Source organism: Corvus brachyrhynchos, unplaced genomic scaffold, assembly GCF_000691975.1.
Source record: "Corvus brachyrhynchos isolate BGI_N302 unplaced genomic scaffold, ASM69197v1 scaffold309, whole genome shotgun sequence".
Classification (NCBI taxonomy): Eukaryota; Metazoa; Chordata; class Aves; order Passeriformes; family Corvidae; genus Corvus; species Corvus brachyrhynchos.
In genome coordinates this window covers 1,640,302-1,658,886 of record NW_008240227.1, presented here as the reverse complement: position 1 = coordinate 1,658,886, position 18,585 = coordinate 1,640,302, and the positions used below count along the sequence as shown (strand labels likewise).

General features: G+C 40.6%; 1 protein-coding gene across 1 annotated transcript in view; it reads left to right on the top strand.

Moving 5' to 3' along the window:
• The first annotated feature begins 567 nt into the window (after positions 1-567).
• Positions 568-18,585, top strand: part of IREB2 (iron responsive element binding protein 2) — a 22,801-nt gene continuing 4,783 nt past the window's right edge. The window contains exons 1-19 of the mRNA XM_017745187.1: positions 568-678; positions 3,829-3,994; positions 5,112-5,249; positions 7,244-7,465; positions 9,057-9,126; positions 10,155-10,338; positions 10,914-11,053; positions 11,440-11,611; positions 12,711-12,811; positions 13,241-13,357; positions 14,062-14,221; positions 15,065-15,200; positions 15,784-15,868; positions 16,464-16,620; positions 16,898-17,022; positions 17,326-17,430; positions 17,710-17,852; positions 18,313-18,460; positions 18,550-18,585. Coding sequence (XP_017600676.1) covers positions 3,912-3,994; positions 5,112-5,249; positions 7,244-7,465; positions 9,057-9,126; positions 10,155-10,338; positions 10,914-11,053; positions 11,440-11,611; positions 12,711-12,811; positions 13,241-13,357; positions 14,062-14,221; positions 15,065-15,200; positions 15,784-15,868; positions 16,464-16,620; positions 16,898-17,022; positions 17,326-17,430; positions 17,710-17,852; positions 18,313-18,460; positions 18,550-18,585 — 2,322 coding nt within the window. The 5' untranslated portion in view covers positions 568-678; positions 3,829-3,911. The remainder of the gene's footprint in view (positions 679-3,828; positions 3,995-5,111; positions 5,250-7,243; positions 7,466-9,056; positions 9,127-10,154; positions 10,339-10,913; positions 11,054-11,439; positions 11,612-12,710; positions 12,812-13,240; positions 13,358-14,061; positions 14,222-15,064; positions 15,201-15,783; positions 15,869-16,463; positions 16,621-16,897; positions 17,023-17,325; positions 17,431-17,709; positions 17,853-18,312; positions 18,461-18,549) is intronic.

Sequence of the window (18,585 nt, the reverse complement as noted above, 5' to 3'; positions counted from 1 at the left end):
CGGGGCCGCCCCGCCTGCCAGGACACCGTGGCCCTGGCCATCAGGTCGCCTTCTGCGCCGCCGAACGGCCGTGTCCCGGGCCTCAGGGGTCCCGCCGGGGGGGAGCGGCCCCGTCCCCGCCCCTCTGTCTGCTCCCTCCCGTGGGTTATTTATTCCGGGCACCTAATGGCTGCTACGAGGTTTATTTTTGTCCCTTGTTCCCTTGACGTTGCCTTGGCAGTCAGCGCGCTACGCTTCTTGCAGTATTAAAACCCATGTCTCTTATCTGCTCTGGTGAGGTGTCTTATCTTGTGTGTAGATGGCAAACTGAGACAACAAAGGTCAGGTGTGTTCAGGCTGTGCTAGTGACCTGCATTGACCTGTATGTACCTACTCTTACTGATGCTTTTAAAACTCACCTTAGTCACACATCTACATCACGAGGTGTCTCAATCCATTTAGAAACCTTTCCATATTGCATTTACTTACAGTCTAGAGGAACGGTTTTTTGGGCAGAATCAGAAATACGATCTCTTTTTGGGAGTCCTCAGTCAGTCCTGAAATATCCGGTTCGTTCGTGGCTGTAACTTTGTTTGTTTCGTCTCCCAGGAAGCCCTTACCAGCCCACCGTTGAAGCTTTGGAAAGCCACCCCGAGAAAAAGTTTTACAATGTGTCGAAGCTCGGAGGCGCCAAGTATGGTACGATGATCTCTGGGTGTAATTGGGGTGGTACCAGCAGCAGACTGCACCACTGGCTGCCCTGCGGTGGCCGGAGACGCAGTTGGGAATTCTTAATGGGTGTGTTTGGAAGCTGATCATTTCCCAATTTCTTAGTACTTTATGGAGTTGGCAGGGGCAATACTTGTAGCGTTTTTTTAGTAAGGAAGAAAATACAGGTGTTTCTGCAGTTTTCAACAGTATTCCAAATCAGAAGAATTACACTTTTGAAAAAAAATGAAGTGACAACGAACTCCTATTTAATACTTCAAAAATAAATACCGCTTTTCGTGTAGTTTTGTACATCTTTGAGGTGTCCTGGTTTCATCTCCCCAGCAGCCTTACATAGTGGGTCACTGTTTGCTGGAACATGGCTCCTGCTGCAGGGTGAGGTTTTGTGGTGCTCATGCTGTTGCTTAATCTCAGCTTGTCATTAGTATGCAATAGCTGTCTGTGCCAAAAAGACCTTTATTGGGTCTCTGTGTCCAAGTGCCTTTTAAAAACTCACAGTGTTGCACATGTGGTGGGAGGGAAGTCCATGCAGGGGACGGTGCTTTGCTCTGTGCCAGCTGGAACAGGCTTTAGTCTTGCAGGTAATCAAAGCATACTGGCAATAGTCTCTCCCTTTGTTTTCATGTTAAACTGAAATACTTACATGGGGTACTTAGTAAAGGCATTTGGGATATTTTTCAGTTTTGCAAGGTCTGAATTCTTCTTTATTCATGGAATTTGTGATACGTTTCTTGAATGAAAAAAATACCAGTGGATATTTCACTTTAAATCTATATTTGGCCACAGTTATTAATGCCCTGTTGTTTAAAGAGAAGAGAGAGGAGGGCACAGTGTCTGCTGAAACTTTGTGCAACAGCTGTGTGCTCTTGCAAATTTCCCCTGCATGTAGTAACAAAGTCAGTCTTTCAGATAAGCACACATGGAGGAAACTGCTTCAGTTTGTGGCTTGGTCCAGGGAGAAGCAGTGCTGTGGTAGTAACAAAACCAGGCGGTTCCACGGCAGTTTTTTGAAAAGCCTTATGACAGCAGTGGAAATAAAACAACAATATACAACTTTCTGCTAAAATGTGCCATAAAGGTTGTTGCAGTAATTGGTATTCCTGAAGATATTCTCAGGAGTCTAAACAGACTGCACTAAGAGGGTCTTTCTCTTCCAACAGAAACTTCTGTGCAGAAGCTGGAAGCCTCATGTTAACTTCAAGATGGCAAAATACTAAATAATGTCTAGACACAGTGTGGGACAGCACTGGTAGCAAATCCAGCATCTGGAATTGCTCACTGCATTTGTTGCTGGAATAGTTTTGAGTTTTACCTGTTTGCCCTCTGCCTTGGGGCTTCTGACTGTAATTTGACATTAATTGCTAGCTGATATTAATCATATTACTAATGTAAATGTTAATTGATTTAGTTGCAAATTTTCTAGTGTTTAAGACTTACGGGGAAAATGAGAAGAGCTCAGAAGGATTTAGGGCAGAGAGGACATGTGGAGATCTAGACCAGGCTCTTGCAGGGGCTGGAGCTGATGCGGGGAGCCTTTCGTGATTAAGCTGTGCCAGTCTGGGAGGACAGATATTCCACTGCCTCCCATGGTCCTGTGCTTAACCGTGCCCCCTGTGAGCTGCTTTTCCCTTGTACCCATTCCCAGTGTCCTTCCCTGCACCCTGGGACTTCTGTGCTTTCACTGGGCACTTCTGCTAAGTCAGGCCTCCCCTTGGCTGCAGTCCCCAGGAGGTGCTGGGCACTACAATCAGGTCACCATCTCCGCCAGCCCCGCTCTCCCTGCAGCTACTGTGTGTCAGGCATGGTACAGAGCCTCCTAGAGGGGCCTGTGCTGGATGTGATCTCATTTCTGAAGCTATCCTGTACCCTGGGAAGCCCCGAACTGCACATGGTGTTGCAGACAGGAGCTTGCTGGTGCCTTGCTGGAAGCAGTTGCTTCTCCAGAGCTGGTGCTGAGCAGCCCCTGGGGCAGTGGGGTTTGTAACCCACAAGAAAGCAAACCAGTTCTCCTCTGGGAGCCTGGCTTTTTAATTGAGTGAGTGGTGGCATGGTTTGTTAGTCCTTTTTGATGACATCTTTATACTCAAGTTTACTCAAATCTTAAACTCAAAATAGTGACTTGTCTAACTAGAAAACAGTGGATATTATCTGTAAAAGACACAGTGAGAACAGAGTCAGCAAATTCTATATTAATAGTTTGTGAACAAACCACTGTATTAGGTTGAGACCACCAAACCTTTTTTTTTTTTTAATTGGGGCCTGAACTTAATTGTTTCACCTTCCTCCAGGTAACTTTTTTTGTATTTCTCACTGTTCTTATGAAGCTGTTTGCCTGCTTGAATGATGCTGAACACAGTGGGATTTGGGGAAGGAATGTCAATAAATCTTGATGTTTTTTCTTTAGTGGTTATTTGTTTTGTTTTGTTTGCAGTGAATAATTATGTTGGGGGTTTTTTTCCTCTTCCCTCTTTATTCATTCTCATTTCCATTTCCCTTTTTTTTTTCTGTGCAGAAAACAGCTGGTTTTCAGTACCTTAATTCGTATCAGTAGCAAACTAACTCAAGTTGTATTTAATGACATGTTCTTCTTTATATTTTATGAAATGTGATAATTTTAAAAGGGCACATGGCAGAATAGTTTCTGGTCTTTGTATCACTGTTAATTGAAAATAATATTCTGGCATTGGTTGCTTTTGGCTTGGTATCTTGAGTAACGGAATAGTGAAATTTACAGTTAAAATGACTTTGAGTATTCCAGTAGTAGTTGCTTTTGACCTGCTCTGATCAATAATCCCAGGTCTATATTCCTTGCATCTCTCCCCTGCCAGCATAAGGTACCTTATTAAATGTCACTGTCTGAACAGTGTGGTCAAGCCATTGGTATCTCCCATTAAAATCCCATAGGATAACCCATCAATTCGTACATTGCGCAACTCACCATTCCATATTGTGTAAGGAAGATCAAACCCAAAGGCAACTGGAAAAGCAGGCTCCTGAAGCTCTCACCCTTCCAAACCGTAGAAAAGTGGAATTCCTTAGAAATGGGAGGTTGTAATTTTAAAAAAACTGTGTACGCTGCAAGTGCTGCACTCATGGGGTCTGTCCCTTGCCTCACCCCAGGTACTCTGCCTTACTCCATCCGAGTGCTGTTTGAGTCCAGTGTCCGTAACTGCGATGGCTTCTTAGTGAAAGAAACGGATGCTATGAACATCTTGGACTGGAAAACAAAACAGAACCATGTTGAAGTGCCCTTCTGTCCTGCCAGAGTTGTTCTTCAAGACTTCACGTGAGTGTGTGTGCCAAAACCCCCAAAAGAACCTGTGCAAACTCACTGAGTTTGTGTTCAATTCTTTGGCTTGAGAATAAATCACACCTCCCTCTTGATACCCAGGTGGAAACCTGTGCACTGCCTCTGCTGTTCAGTAGATTCCTCATGATAATTCCATATGATGCAAGGGTAGAAGCTGTTCCGTAGGGTACTTTGGCTTTGGGACAGGTTGGCAAGGCTGAAACTGCTGGCCTGCAAGGAACACTTCACAGGATAGATAAGAGCCAGAACACAAATGGAAGTGGTGATGTTTTGGCTGTAGCCAGATGGTTGACAGTTCACACTGTCACTGACAGTTCTTCCTTGAGATAATTGAAGATTAAATATTGCTTACTCCACAATAAGTAATCCAGTCGAAACCATGAATAATACATATATTGAAAAAGCAGCCTCTTAGGATATTAACTTCCTTTGTGATTTGACTATGGCATAGCTAAAAGGGCAGTCCTTCAGCAATTTGCAAATATTAAATTTAATCTGTCTTGCTGACTCTGTATATTTATTAAGCAGTCAGGTAATTAAAAAAAGGAATTATGATGATAATAAAAATGAGGTAACATCTGCTTAGCAGGCAAAGCCAGTAAGATTTATGTAGTACTGTGTTATATAAACATTTCCCCTCTCTGTTTTGTACAGCAACATGAATATACTTGTGAAATGCTATGAGCTTAGAAATGGCTCTGTTAGACAAATAATACATGTTGAGGTGTTAAATGTATAGCACAAGCTTCACTTGCATAGCAAGGTTCTGTTGTAAAGGTAAGGAGTATCTAAAGATCCTTTCTGTGCTGAAGTACCATCACACTTGAGAAGCAAAACAAGACATGAGAGAAATGTGGTCATCTTTGAGATGGGCCCATTATTGTCTTCAAACATGCTGTTGCTTGAGAGGGTGTACCTACTCCAGTGACTTTCAGAATGGTTCCAGTCCTTTAAAAATTAGAGAATAACAGGTATATTTTTTGAAATATGGACGTAGCTAGTTCTAGACTTGAATAAAATTAAAAATAAGTTTGTGCATTTCAGTCAGTTAATGTCTCAGGTTGTTTTACTATTCTGTTTTTCCATCTGTTAGTGGAATACCAGCAATGGTCGATTTTGCTGCCATGAGGGAAGCTGTGAGAAATGCTGGAGGAGATCCGGTGAAAGTCAATCCTGCCTGCCCAACTGATCTCACTGTTGACCATTCTCTGCAGATTGATTTCAGCAAATGGTAACATACCAACATACCTTTTTTTTTTAACAAGCCAAACATTTTTGTCTTGACACTGAAATGTGGATTCATTCACGTCTTGTTACTGTCCCATTAATCGTTTGCCATGCGTGGATCCCTGAAACAAGACCTTGTGGTATCTGAAAAAGGGCTGGATAAAAATGGATAAGAATTCCTGAAGGAGAGGAAGAATACTTGTGAGGCCTTATGGGTGAAGCTGACTGATAATCCAGATTCTGGGCTGAAATAACGGGATCTGGCATGGTTTTCAGAAAATAATGTGTCTCAAGAGAATGAGGCAGAGGGCGTTTGTTATTTTGCTTTGCTCTGATTTTATTGTTCAAGTTTAACAGAGCTGTTTTTTCCATACAGGCTGCCTCGTCACAGCTCCAGAGAAGGGGCCTGCAATTCTACTGGGCATATTAAAAGACTGTCATTGCAGTCCATTGCTTGTGACTGGTTTGGGTTTTTTATGGCCTTTGATTTAACACCAGATAAATGAGGCTGTGGATAATTTCAAAGAGAGAAGTGTGCTTGGAGAAGTCTGGAAAAGTAAAGGGACTGGAAAGCTACCAGCGTGGTTTTCCTTGTCTGACAGGCAGTTATGTGATGAACACAGCCTGGGGCTGCCTGTGCTAGAAACATAAATACTGCCCCAGAGGAAAAACTTGGAGCTTTTGTTTAGTGTTTGCTGAAGTCAATACTAAATAGTGCAGTTTCCCTTCACCTTCTCCCCTGCCTCTTGATTGTGGAGCCTTCCAAAATCCATGCAGAATTGCATAAACTGAGCAGGTTCTTTGGAAATCTTAAAAGTTCATGGGGAAAAAGCCTGTGGTCATAGGACACAGATGTGTGAGTCATTTCTGTCAACCTTCCAAATGCTCACAGAATTTCAGTTTGCTGAGTGTTAGAAGAGCAAGAAGCTACAGATTATCTGTTGTGCTGAGTATGTGTTGTCAGTTCTGTGCTCTGTCCATGCCTGTGTCCGGAGGGACAGCTGATTCCTTTGCAATTAGGCCAGCCTAAAATTATCAGGCAGACCAAGTGTTGGCTAGAGGTCTCAACATACTGCTTTGTAATGATAAATCCAGCCTCTGGAGCATCACTTTGGAAAGCTGTGGGGGCTCAGCAGCTGCTGGCCTGTGATAAGAAGCCCTTAGCTGCAGGGTGATTTGTGCTGCTTTTATAGAGAGCTCCCATCTGTGGGCCACAGCCTGGTGGGCTGGGGTGGGATTTAGACAAGGTATCCTCTGAGGCCAGGCAATACCCTGCAATTTGATAACTAAGTATCTGGCTGTGTTACTGAGGCAGAAGAAAGCAGTGGCTTTAATGCAATTTTGTGATTTAATTATTACTGAGAGAGGTAAAAGTCATTAGTTTTTCACAATAAGCTTTCTTTGCTGTCCTGCAGATACTGAATCTTGCACAAATAGAGGGTAGTGTGCTATATGGACTTTTCTTTTAAGAAAACTCTGGCTTTTCTCTCTTCTGACTGGCTTGAGTAGCCAATTTATCTGAGCCTTTGAGAATTTGTATAAAAAGCCTAATTAAAGGATCAAGTTATGTTTCTTTCCTTGAGAAAGCAGTGGTTTTAACAGAACATGTACAGCACTGTATTAAAAAAAGAAACAAGTTCAGTCTACCATTTGGATGAGACTCTACCCTCTACTAAACTTTCCAAGTTTAAAACTCTTGAGTTCAGCCTTTGCAATGCTGTTTATAGATTTCTGGTCTATTGTGAACGAATGGAAGGAGTTGTTTGGTGCTAATCTTTCAGACAATCCAGTTTTGCTCACTTCTTACCACACCACATTACTTAACTAAGCTCATCCGGTGGTAGTTTACTTTGCAACAGGGTTGTAATAAAATAACTCTATTTTTTCAGATACTATTTTATAATCTGTTGAAGGAATTGCTCAAAAACAAGGGGGTGTGTGTCTGTATGTGTAACCAGATTCCCAATGTCTCAATGAATGTTGTGTTTAATGTTGCAGTGCAATACAGAATGCTCCCAACCCTGGTGGGGGTGAGCAGAAGCCTCCAGCCAAGCTGTCCCCGATGAAGGTGCAGCCTCGGAAGCTGCCCCCGTGCCGGGGCCACAGCGGCTGCAGGGGCTCATGCAGCACAGGGGAGTCCAGCCGCAGCTCGGGACCCTTCTCTGCGCAGATTGAGAACACCCCCATCCTCTGCCCCTTCCACCTTCAACCTGTGCCTGAGTATGAAAGCTCCTGTGCTAAATTGTTTTTTACTTTTGTGTGTTGAGCACTGCCTGTGACAGCTCAGGGAAACGGGGTTGGGTTTTTTTTAAACATCCTTTGTAGTTTTCACCCATGCCTAGAAAAGTTGTATCAGTATCTAGAAGTAGGTCGGATGTAGCAGATAGGAATTGGTCTACAATAAATTTTTCTTTTTACAAGAAGAGCCTTACTGAACACCCTGAAGATGGCCACCTATTGGCTCATGGCTGTGACTTTTAAATTAAATATTAGTACTTCTCTCATTTCTTCACAACAACAAATTGGAGTCATTCTCTGCTCCAGAGCAAGCCTGAGTGAGTAACTCAATGAAGCATTAATTTATTTCTAGAAGTAATTCACAGCTTTTGTGTAATAACTTTTCAGAAGCCTCTGGCTCTTAAAGAACTAAGAACTAGCCTATACATCATCCCCCAGCCTGTACAGGATCTCACAGTCCATCTGTCACTGAGTTGAAATTCAGTAAATATCCTGCCTGTGTAGTAGCCATGGGGAGCCTCATGTCTGTGCCTCTCCCAGACTTCTGTGTTATTAACAGGTCTTTGTGCACCGTTCAATCTATGCCAATTATGTGTAATCCTCCTCCTTCAGCTGCTGCCTCTTTGCCTGATGGACTGTTCAGATCCCTATCTGCCTGTGCTGGACAGGTGTACAATTAGAAAGCTGATCAAATCTGTATCCCACAGTGATATTGTGCTGAATGCTGTGGTAACGGTAATAGATGTGGAAATATTCCTGCTCAGTACAGGTGTAGGAATGCAGAAGGAGTGATGTTTTCAGCAATATTGGTGTTCTGGCAGCACACCAACAGTGGTATTTATGAAGCTGCAGTGTGAACACTGACTGTCCCTCGGGACTTGGTGAAGCAGGAGAGCTGCTGACCTGCTGCTGCTGCAGAGAAGAAAGGAAAGGGTCATGACTGTAAAATACACTTCTAAAAATTGAGGACTTCCTTCCTTGTACAAAGCAAGTGTGTCCCCTTCCTTGTTCAGCTGCCCAAAGCAGAGATTATTCTTCTTAAATTATGGATTACTCTGTTACAACAAGTATCAGCGTCTTAATAAATTACACCTACTAAGAAAAAATAGTTCATTTTATGGGACTATACTGATGAGTACTTGTGACAAAATCTTGTGGCTTGGAGGGAAAAATGGAGGATAGTTACAGTTGAACTAGTGAACATTGTGGTTCTTTAATGTATGGAGTTTTGAGATGTGCAGCTTGTGAGACAACTGATAGGGGGGTAAAAAAGCTTCTGTGTATTGTAGCACATGCTTGGAATAGATCTCTTAGTATTTTCAAGATCGCACACTTCAGGCAAACCATACCTAGAATAAACAGGTTCTCGGACACAGCACATATGAAATCAGCTATTTTTCACTGTTTACAGAAAGCTTGCTGCAGGGAAGCAGTTATCTTTGTTCTAATAAACCACTTCAAAGAGTCCTGCAGGCTTAAATAAGTCTTTCATCAAACAAACTAAAACTACAACTTGTTATTCTGTAATTTGAAATAAATTATGACAGTACTTGTAAACTTGTTTTCTTCCTAGGCCTGAGACAGTATTGAAAAATCAAGAGATGGAATTTGGCAGAAATAGAGAGAGGCTTCAATTTTTTAAGGTATGTCTGTGTACCTGCAGGCTTTGTGGTTTGGGTTTTATTAAAGAGTCATTTGTCTACCAGTATTCAGGTGTAATTATAAATTAAATGAAATTATTTGGAAATGCCAGGTTCTCAAATCTGAATTAATTACAAGAACAGAAAATTTGCTTTCTAACTTGAAAAAGTTTGCTCTGATTTGATTCTTGTCAGTGGGGATTTATGAAGCATTAGTCTTTTTAATGCCTTTCATGAACTCAGTGCTTTAGGTCACAGTGAGTTTCTGGCTGAAAGGGTCATTTATCCATACCTCTGTTACAAAAGATGCTGAAGTTGGAAGTGTTGAGTGGAGACCAGTGTTCAGACATGGCTGCTCTCAAACTGGGCAGCAGAAGTCCTGTGGTGAACATCAGTTTCTCTGCTCCTGGGCAGGGCTCTGCAACATTGCTATTTGATCCTCATGCACTAATTTGACATGGTTTAGGAATTCACTGCAATGGTCTAAAGCTCTTTTCATGGATGTAGACTAGACGTTTCTTTCTGAAAGTTGTAAATTAGCTTTTCCATTATTAAGGAAGGAAAATGGCCAGGCTGGATCTTGTTACAAGTTTCCATGTCTGCTCTATTAAATGTCCCGTCCTGAGTTTGCAAGCAGTCTCACCCTGGAGTGTCAAACTCAGTTTTACTATAAATATAAATTCTGCTATAAATACAAGTGCTTAGGTTCTGTTGTCTGAATACCAGTCTTAGGTGAGCTTGTAATCAGTTGTGTGAACTGGAAGGTAAGAGATTTCTGCAGCCCTGCTTTTGAAAGGTAGGCATGAATTACTGATTCAGCCTTCAGAGGAATTGAGTGAAAGCTTTTGTTGATGATTAAGAGTGTATCCAAGGAGATCACACACCTCTGTTTCACAAAGGGGCAAAAGCCACTTGGGGTGAATAGCAAAAACTCTTATTGTGTCTTGTTTTGTCTTTTTAGTAATGTTCTAAGAATTGAATATACCTTTGAAAAAAATACAACTCTTATTTTCATTTTGGGAAAATTACAGTGGAGTTCAAAAGTTTTCGAGAATATATCCATAATTCCACCCGAGACTGGAACGGCACACCAAGTGAACTTGGAATATTTGTCCCGAGTGGTTTTTGACATTAAAGATTTCCTGCATCCTGATAGCGTGGTTGGCACAGACTCGCACACAACCATGGTAAATGGCTTGGGTATCTTGGGCTGGGGTAAGTATGCTCACCAGAACTTCATTGCTCTTAGAAAGGCAACTAAAGTTGACTAAAAAATATTTCTTCCCACTGGATGTTTGTATCTCAGGCATAAGAGACTGTCTTGAATTATTGTTCTGAATGTTTTTTGTCTACAAGTAATCTTGATGAAGATTTCTTTCCATTGAGAAACCACTCTTTGTAATTTAAAGAGAAAACAGCCAAAAACTAGCTGATACTCAAATAAGTGCCGTTTGTACAGCAGAAATGTGCGTGAAGGTTTCTTTTCTCTCAGAAAATTAGTTTCAGATATAAAATATTTTCTGGTTGACTGTTATGTCTAACTTGAGTAATAAGTCTTGCTTGATTTTTATTTTTAATGTGCAAATTTTTAACGGAACTTCTACATTTCTTGCTGTGTCCTTTTGGGGAATGGAGTGATGCGCTCCACTTGTGAGAGAAAAAGCAGAAGTATGTTTATTGTCATAGGTCTTTAGGCTCAATATAAAGGGTTTTATTATGTTTTAGTACCTTAATGTAATGAGTGTAGGTTAGTTAAGGTGCTGAAAAGCCATGTCCCACTCTCCTTGCAGGCGTCGGGGGCATTGAGACGGAAGCGGTGATGCTGGGAATGCCAGTCACTCTCACTCTGCCTGAGGTTGTGGGCTGTGAGCTGACAGGCACAGTCAGCCCGTTTGCCACATCCATAGATATTGTTCTAAGCATTACAAAGGTAAGAGTTCAATGCCTTTTCAAACAAAAGAGAGTTTGTTGCAAGTACTGCCAGTGGTGTTTGAGAAATGAACTAAATGCAGGAAGTGTTTTTAGTATACCTTTAATCATGGCAGTGCAGAAAGGTACAAATAATCTCTAACCATTTATATTTGCAAGCCCTTTGAAGTAATGGGGTTTTTTTTCTTTCTCCTCTATAGTGGTTTACTTACAGACCCTCTTTAACTAAAAATAATTCATAATAATTTTATAATTTTTTTTTTTTTGCAAACATAGGCCTTAGGGTTACAACTTCTTGTTTTAAATGTTCATGACTTGTGAATTGTGACAAACATAACTTGCACTGTACCTCTTCACATAACAGGTATTGTGTGTTCTTTCCAACAGCATCTTAGACAAGCTGATGTCGCTGGAAAATTTGTTGAGTTTTTTGGGAGTGGTGTTTCCCAACTGTCCGTAGCAGACCGAACCACAATAGCAAATATGTGTCCTGAATATGGTGCTATTCTGAGTTTTTTCCCTGTTGATAATGTGACATTGAAGCACTTAAAGCATGCAGGTAAAGATTAAACTAAAGCAGTGATTTATTGTAATTGTGTTTTTCAGTTGTGGTAAAACATGTTTTTTGCTCTGCAGAAAAACCCAGTATAAGAACTATAGAGTTTTTGCTTAAAACTCCTCAATTCCTATGTGGCGCTTTTCTGCGGAGTTCTGATATGGATTTAACATGTAATTAGGCTTTTGCTTGAGGTTTGTGTCCAGTCTGGTCCATTTGTCTAATGCCCGATTTACGAACACGATACTACTTTTCAACATCCAGAATCCTAGTTTTTGGAAGCATATGTAAGCCTATAAAAGAAAACTATTAAAGAAATTCTCACTTACATTTTGAAATATGTATGGAATGTAAGTCTTCTTGATTTGAAATGAATCCCATAACCACCTGGAGATTCCCTACAAAATCGAAATTTAAAATGATTACTAGAAATAAGTGAAACTGCAGAATAAATCTGAACATGTCTCTGATTTTTCCCAGTGGTTTGTTTCCCTTTGAAGTGTGTGATTTCACTGGCATCTCAAGCTAAGCAAGGAGGATATCAATTCCTTATCAAGCTACTGCAAACAGAGAACCACAGGGTGACAGATGCCAAAAAAATCTCATTCATGAGTGAGACTTTGAGACTGAAATCTGTCACTTTCAAATGAGAGTTAAATGCTTTCAATAGCAAACATGTTTGTCTGATCGGTGCAGAGTAAATGAATGGGTTTGGAAGAGTAGCCAGCAGTACTGCCTATTGTCAGCTAAGCACAGGGTCTGTATTAAACAAGGAAGTCCTAACACAGAAAAGCCTTATGGACTTCAGGGACACAACTGTCAATTTAGAGTTACCACTGCTAGAGCTGGAATAGCTTATTTTGTTTCTTGACATAGAAAGACAAGTTAAGCTAATTTAGAAAAAAATGTAATAATTTATAAATGTTTTCATTTGTGTATCATTCCTGAATAGAATTTGGGATATGGAAGTGGTATACTTGGAGAAAAAAAAAGTACTTTGAATGTTACATTTAAAACAATCTGAGTGTCTGAAAGTTGTGTGATTTGTTTTATTTATGTATTTTAATGTGACTTTTCTCATGTTTGAAATAACCTTCCTTAGGTTTTGATAAGGCCAAGCTTGAAGTCATGGAAGCGTATCTTAAAGCTGTGAAGTTATTTAGAAATGATGTGAGTTCTTCTGGAGAGCCCGAGTATTCCCAGGTATGCTTGAAAGTTGTTTGTTTGATTCTCATAAATAACTACTGATGATTTCACAGTCTCGTCTCCCACTGTAATTTTCATTGCTTTCAGCAAAGTTGTATTTATTAACTCACAGTTTCGAGAAGCAGAGCTTTTCTGTAAAACATGGAGGGGATGGGGAAAAGAAGGGAGTATGGTAACATTATACTGAATTCCAGTCATCCCAAGGATTGTGAATGGTAGAAAAGTTATGGGTAATGTTAAAAAATGCTTGGAATAAGAGGAATAGCCTCTTACAGTCAGTGGTGTTGAAAATGGAATCCCAGAGTTCTAAATGTCTGAGAACATTCAAATTTGAAACAAGAGTTCCTGGGTGTCTCAGGAGTATATTCCATGTACCACTGGTCCGGGGTTGGTAATGCCTGCACTTTCTGTTTCTTGCTTTCTTAGGTAGTGCAAGTTAGTCTAAGTTCTATAATTCCATATGTCAGTGGCCCCAAGAGATCCCAAGATAGAGTGGCTGTTAATAACATGAAAAGTGACTTCCAAGCCTGCTTAAGTGAAAAGGTTTGTATTGCTGATGCTCTCTTCAAAAGGTATTTCCTGTAATTCACATGAATAAATGTTATATTACCTATTCCTTGTATACCTGCTGAGCCCTCCTTATTGCTACACAACTGCTTATCCAGGGTGTTCTGTTCTCGCTTGACAGGCATCCCAAGGGTAAATCATTGGTGTGTTTGGCAGGAACATGACCTTCCAAAAATCCTTAATTTAGGGATTTATTAATTAGTCCTAATTTAGATTGCTAGGGAGAAAGAACTTTAGGTAGGGACCTCTGGAGGATGTTTGAGTGCTGAAGAGCACTCAGGTGAGGGTGTAAAATGCTAATTGACCTACTCTGGTTTAGTTACCACCCTCTTGCAATTAAAATCTTGGACATGCTTCTAATTCAGGAACCAGTATTGTGTAGATTAGACATGTACTCTTAAAGGGATGTTCTTCCATATACAGAAGGAAGTGAATTGTGGAACAGCCACACATAGACTGGCATTTGTTCACAACTGTTGCAAAGTTAAAGCAGTTGTGAAGGAAGAAGGCCGAGACCAGTGTACAGACAGAGGGACCTGAACTGAGGGCTGCTTTTAGATCTATAACGGTTCCTAGTGGCACAGCTGAGTGTTATTTCAAAACCAGTGTTCACTTGGTCTTGATGTAATGTCATCCTTTCTGTTCTGTAACAACTGGTAACATGTATTTTTGTCATCCAGTCTGGTGTTAAAGGGTTTCAGATTGCAGCTGAGAAGCAGAATGACATTGTGCCTGTTCAGTATGAAGGAAATGAATACAAGCTGTCCCACGGCTGTGTTGTCATTGCTGCGGTCATCAGCTGTACAAACAATTGCAATCCATCTGTCATGCTTGCTGCAGGTATGTTGGGACCAGACAGCTCAGGGTCTTAATGGTGCACTCATGTTTGCACAGCCCTCACCTTCAATTTTGTAGGTTCTCTTTACAGGTTTGAAACTGCAACTTTACAGGTTTGAAACTGCAGACTTGTAGCCTTAGCTTGTAGGCTCTGGAGGTTATATAGGGAAAGTTGCTTTTCCATAATACAATCTTAGTTTGTCCCATAAAAGCAAGTATTAAGGAGAGTAATTATAAAATATTTACACTTGGTAGTATTACAGCAGGTAAGCAGTTCTAGGGCTCCTGTCAGGTGGATGCACACAGTGGCACTGCTGATGCAGGAGGTGAGCTTTAGCTTCCAGCCTGTCCTGGATGATGAGCTGTGCTGCCACAGCCAGGACAGAAACTCTGTATTGCTGAGCAGTTGTTCTGTCACTGGTTCAGGAGTATCTGCCACACCTTCGCAAGCTGCAGATGATTTTGTTGGAACAGCTCATCTGTCAGACCTTGCTCTCTTTCTAAGATCCTCTGTGGCCAGGGTGAGCTTCCCCTTAGGGCTGTGTGGCCTGTCTCTAGAGACTGAACGGATTGGCACTGTCAGCTAGAACATGGCAGAGATTTGTCTTAGAGAAAGTAAAATGGGTGTCTACCTTCCAGGAATGGGAATAAAACCATGCATGGTATTTTTATGAGTTAAGAAACTTTATTCAGGCCAGTAATAGCTGTAATAGTTTAATAAACTGAAAGTTGTTTAATCCTCTGGAATTTTTTATGCTTGCTTTAACTAAGGCAGAAGCATACAGATGTCCTATTAAGGGATATACAAATCATAATCTGTGTCGTTTTTTCCTTTTTGTTTGGTAGGACTCCTGGCCAAAAAAGCTGTTGAGGCTGGCCTAGTGGTGAAACCCTACATCAGAACAAGTTTATCACCAGGGAGTGGAATGGTTACACATTACCTCAGTTCCAGTGGAGTATTGCCATACCTCAGCAAGCTTGGGTAAGGCCTGTTTCTGTTGGTGAGTTTAGGCAAGTAGTACATAGCAGGGTTGTACAGGCTGATAAATAGGATTGCTGTTCATTTTGGGTTGGCTAATTCCTAACTTAGTAGATTGCCATCTTACTTACTGACTTAAAATTATTTTGCTTCATTGTATTCCCTCTTTAAAATTTATGATGTGTAGCTCTAATATATCAGAGCTCTGTTTTTCCAGTCACAAATTACTTCATTTTAAGTGACTTGCAGGACAGGATGTACTTGATAATGTATTTTAAAAGTGGAAGCTGGATGCAAATTTATCAGGACAGTCTGTATTAGTCTTTTCTTATCATTGCTGCTGTCAAGGGTTGTTTAGTTGGTTTCTGGTTGCTCTGTAGCAGTAACAGTGGGATTATGTTCAATATTCTGTAACGGTACTCAGCTGTGGTTTGCATCAGTGACATGTAGTGTCTGCTGTGCATTCTCTAAAAAGAACTGTCGAAGGACAAAAAATTATTGGGGATTGTTAATAAAAGAAAATGCAGTTGTTAACAAATTGCTCGTGACCATGTAAGGTGTGACTTGATTGGTTTTTCCCACGTAGGTTTGAGATTGTTGGTTATGGGTGTTCCACCTGTGTTGGGAACACGGCCCCTTTGCCAGAAGCCATCAGGAATGCAATAAAACAGGTAAAGCTCTGTCTGGCTTGTTGAACACAGAAATGTATTTCTCACCCAGTTAAGCAATCAAGAAATACAGTAATTCATGCAAAATACACTTCCTTTTTGGTTTGGACTTCGCATGATGTTGTTGGCATATTTGCTTGTTAGAGGGAGACCATGCCAATTCATTGCTATGTAAAATAAATGTAATAAGTAGTATTTTTAGAATACAGTTATAAATGACAAGATAAATACATGTGATCTAATCTTGCAGAGGATGTAATGTGTAGATTTTGTATCATAAGTGAAGAGGAGGGTTTTAAAGAGCTATGGGCTCAAGTCATTTTAACCAGCAGTGTCTAAAAACTACAACTTTTTTCTCTTCTGAAGCAGAAGAGAAATAAAAGGCAGGAGAGGAGTTGACTGAATTGACAGGAGAGCATATCAGAGGGTCAAAAGGGAAAATGAGAAGGGCAGTGGGAGAGAGCAAAATGCCTTTCAGTTGTAGTGTTAATTTTTGAAGGGGAATGCTAAAAGCACATCTGACTTAGTCAACAAAAATAGCATAAGCTGTTTAAGTACCCCAAACTGCTGCAACACTATGTCTGGGTCTGCCTTTCAGGGTGATATCATTGCCTGTGGGATACTGTCTGGCACAAAGAACTTTGAGGGCCGCCTGTGTGACTGTGTCCGTGCCAACTACCTGGCATCCCCTCCGCTGGTCGTGGCCTACGCCATTGCGGGCACCGTCAGAATAGACTTTGATACAGAGCCTCTGGGTGAGTGTTTTCCTACAGCTTCTGTTTCTGCAGCTGGTGCACATGGGCAGAGATTCCTGCACATGATTTCAACACCCAGAGCCAATATATTCAAAGAGGAAGCACAGCCATATTTGCTTTGCTCATGGCTAAAGCAAAGCATTCACTTAACTGATCAAATTCTTTGCCTATCTGGTACCATCTTTGCAGGCCTGAATATATACACATCTATGTTCTAATACAAATCTCAAGTCTAGTATTTTATTCTTCAAAACTACTGTTGTGTTTAAAATCTTAGGCACTGGTTTTAACGGCAAAAGTATTTACTTACGAGATATTTGGCCCACCCGACAAGAACTTCATACAGTGGAAGAAGAGTGTGTGATATCATCCATGTTTAAGGAATTGAAAGAAAAGATGGAGGTAAGAATGGTCTGTTCTACCTAATTTAAAGGTTGCGTTTCATTGTAGCTTTATAATATCTTGCAGTTGAATGTGATTGTTTTGCCATTTATTTCTGTTATGGTAATGGAGGGCTTAACTGAGGGGTACTTGTATTTAAAAGCAATTCCCAAGTAATACCCAGTGAGGTAACTTGGAATATGTAATAGAAAATTATTACTAAATAATAGTAATTAATAAAATCACCAGTACAACTTTAGTTTTTGAGTATAAAAATACAATAAACTAACTTCCGTTCTTTTCAATTAATTTTCTTTCTTGTAGAAAGGAAACAAACGATGGAATTTACTGGAAGCACCAGAGTCAACTTTATTTCCCTGGGATTTAAAATCTACTTATATTAGATGTCCTTCCTTTTTTGATAAACTTGTAAGTACAGTGGATCTATCCACCAGATTATATGGATTACTTTTAAGTAAAGGAATAGCTATTCCAGTAAAGCTTCAATGTTGAACTAACAAGTTTAATTATCACTAATATTTCTCAGTCTTTTAAATACTGTTTATGTGTCTGGAGTGAGTGGAGCCTGTACATCAAGGGGCCTTCCTATACTGCAGATACAGTTTATATGTCTGTTTCTTGGAAGAAAATGTTTAATGTTCCTTTTCTTCCCTTCTGTTGTTCTTTCCCCCCACCCTTCCCTGTTAGGCCAAAGAACCAGTTTCACCGCAGGCAATTGAAAACGCCCATGTGTTGCTGTACCTGGGGGACTCTGTCACCACAGATCACATTTCCCCTGCTGGGAGCATCGCAAGGAGCAGTGCTGCTGCCAAGTACCTGACCAGCAAAGGGTGAGCACTTGCTGCAGCACAGGACTGCTGCACATGCTGGATAATTGATTCGCACTGTCACCTTCCTCTAGAAATGCCTGTCTGCAGAAAGGGGAGACTATATGTGGAAAAGCAAAATAATTAATCAATGTTAATAAATATGCTGGTAATGGCAAGAGGATTAGTAAGGTGGGTTGTTTCCTAGAGCAATCTCCCCATAAGTCTTCTGTAAGTACCACACTGCTTGTAGCACTTCATAACGAAGTTGTAGAAAATTAATTTAAAATTGCAGTTTTCCTCATGAATAACCTAGCAGTGATTTACCCATGTTGTTCATGATTTATAATAATTACATTTGTTGGAGGTCTAGTTGTTTACATCTTCCACTGAAGATATGCTGCAATAATTGTAAAAAAATCATGATATCCTTTTAAATCAGATAATCTTTAACTGATTTCTTTCAATTTGCTTTTTATTCCAGACTCACACCTCGTGAATTCAACTCTTATGGGGCTCGAAGAGGTAATGATGCTGTGATGACAAGAGGTACCTTTGCAAATATCAAGCTTCTGAATAAGTTCATAGGAAAACCAGCTCCTAAAACAATTCATTTTCCATCAGGACAAACGGTAGGAATATATTTGTTTGTACAGCTGCTCTGGAATGGGGATTGCAGGTTTAGAACTCACTCAAAATGTGTCACTTTGTCATTCCACAGCTAGATGTGTTTGAAGCAGCAGAGCTGTACCAGAAG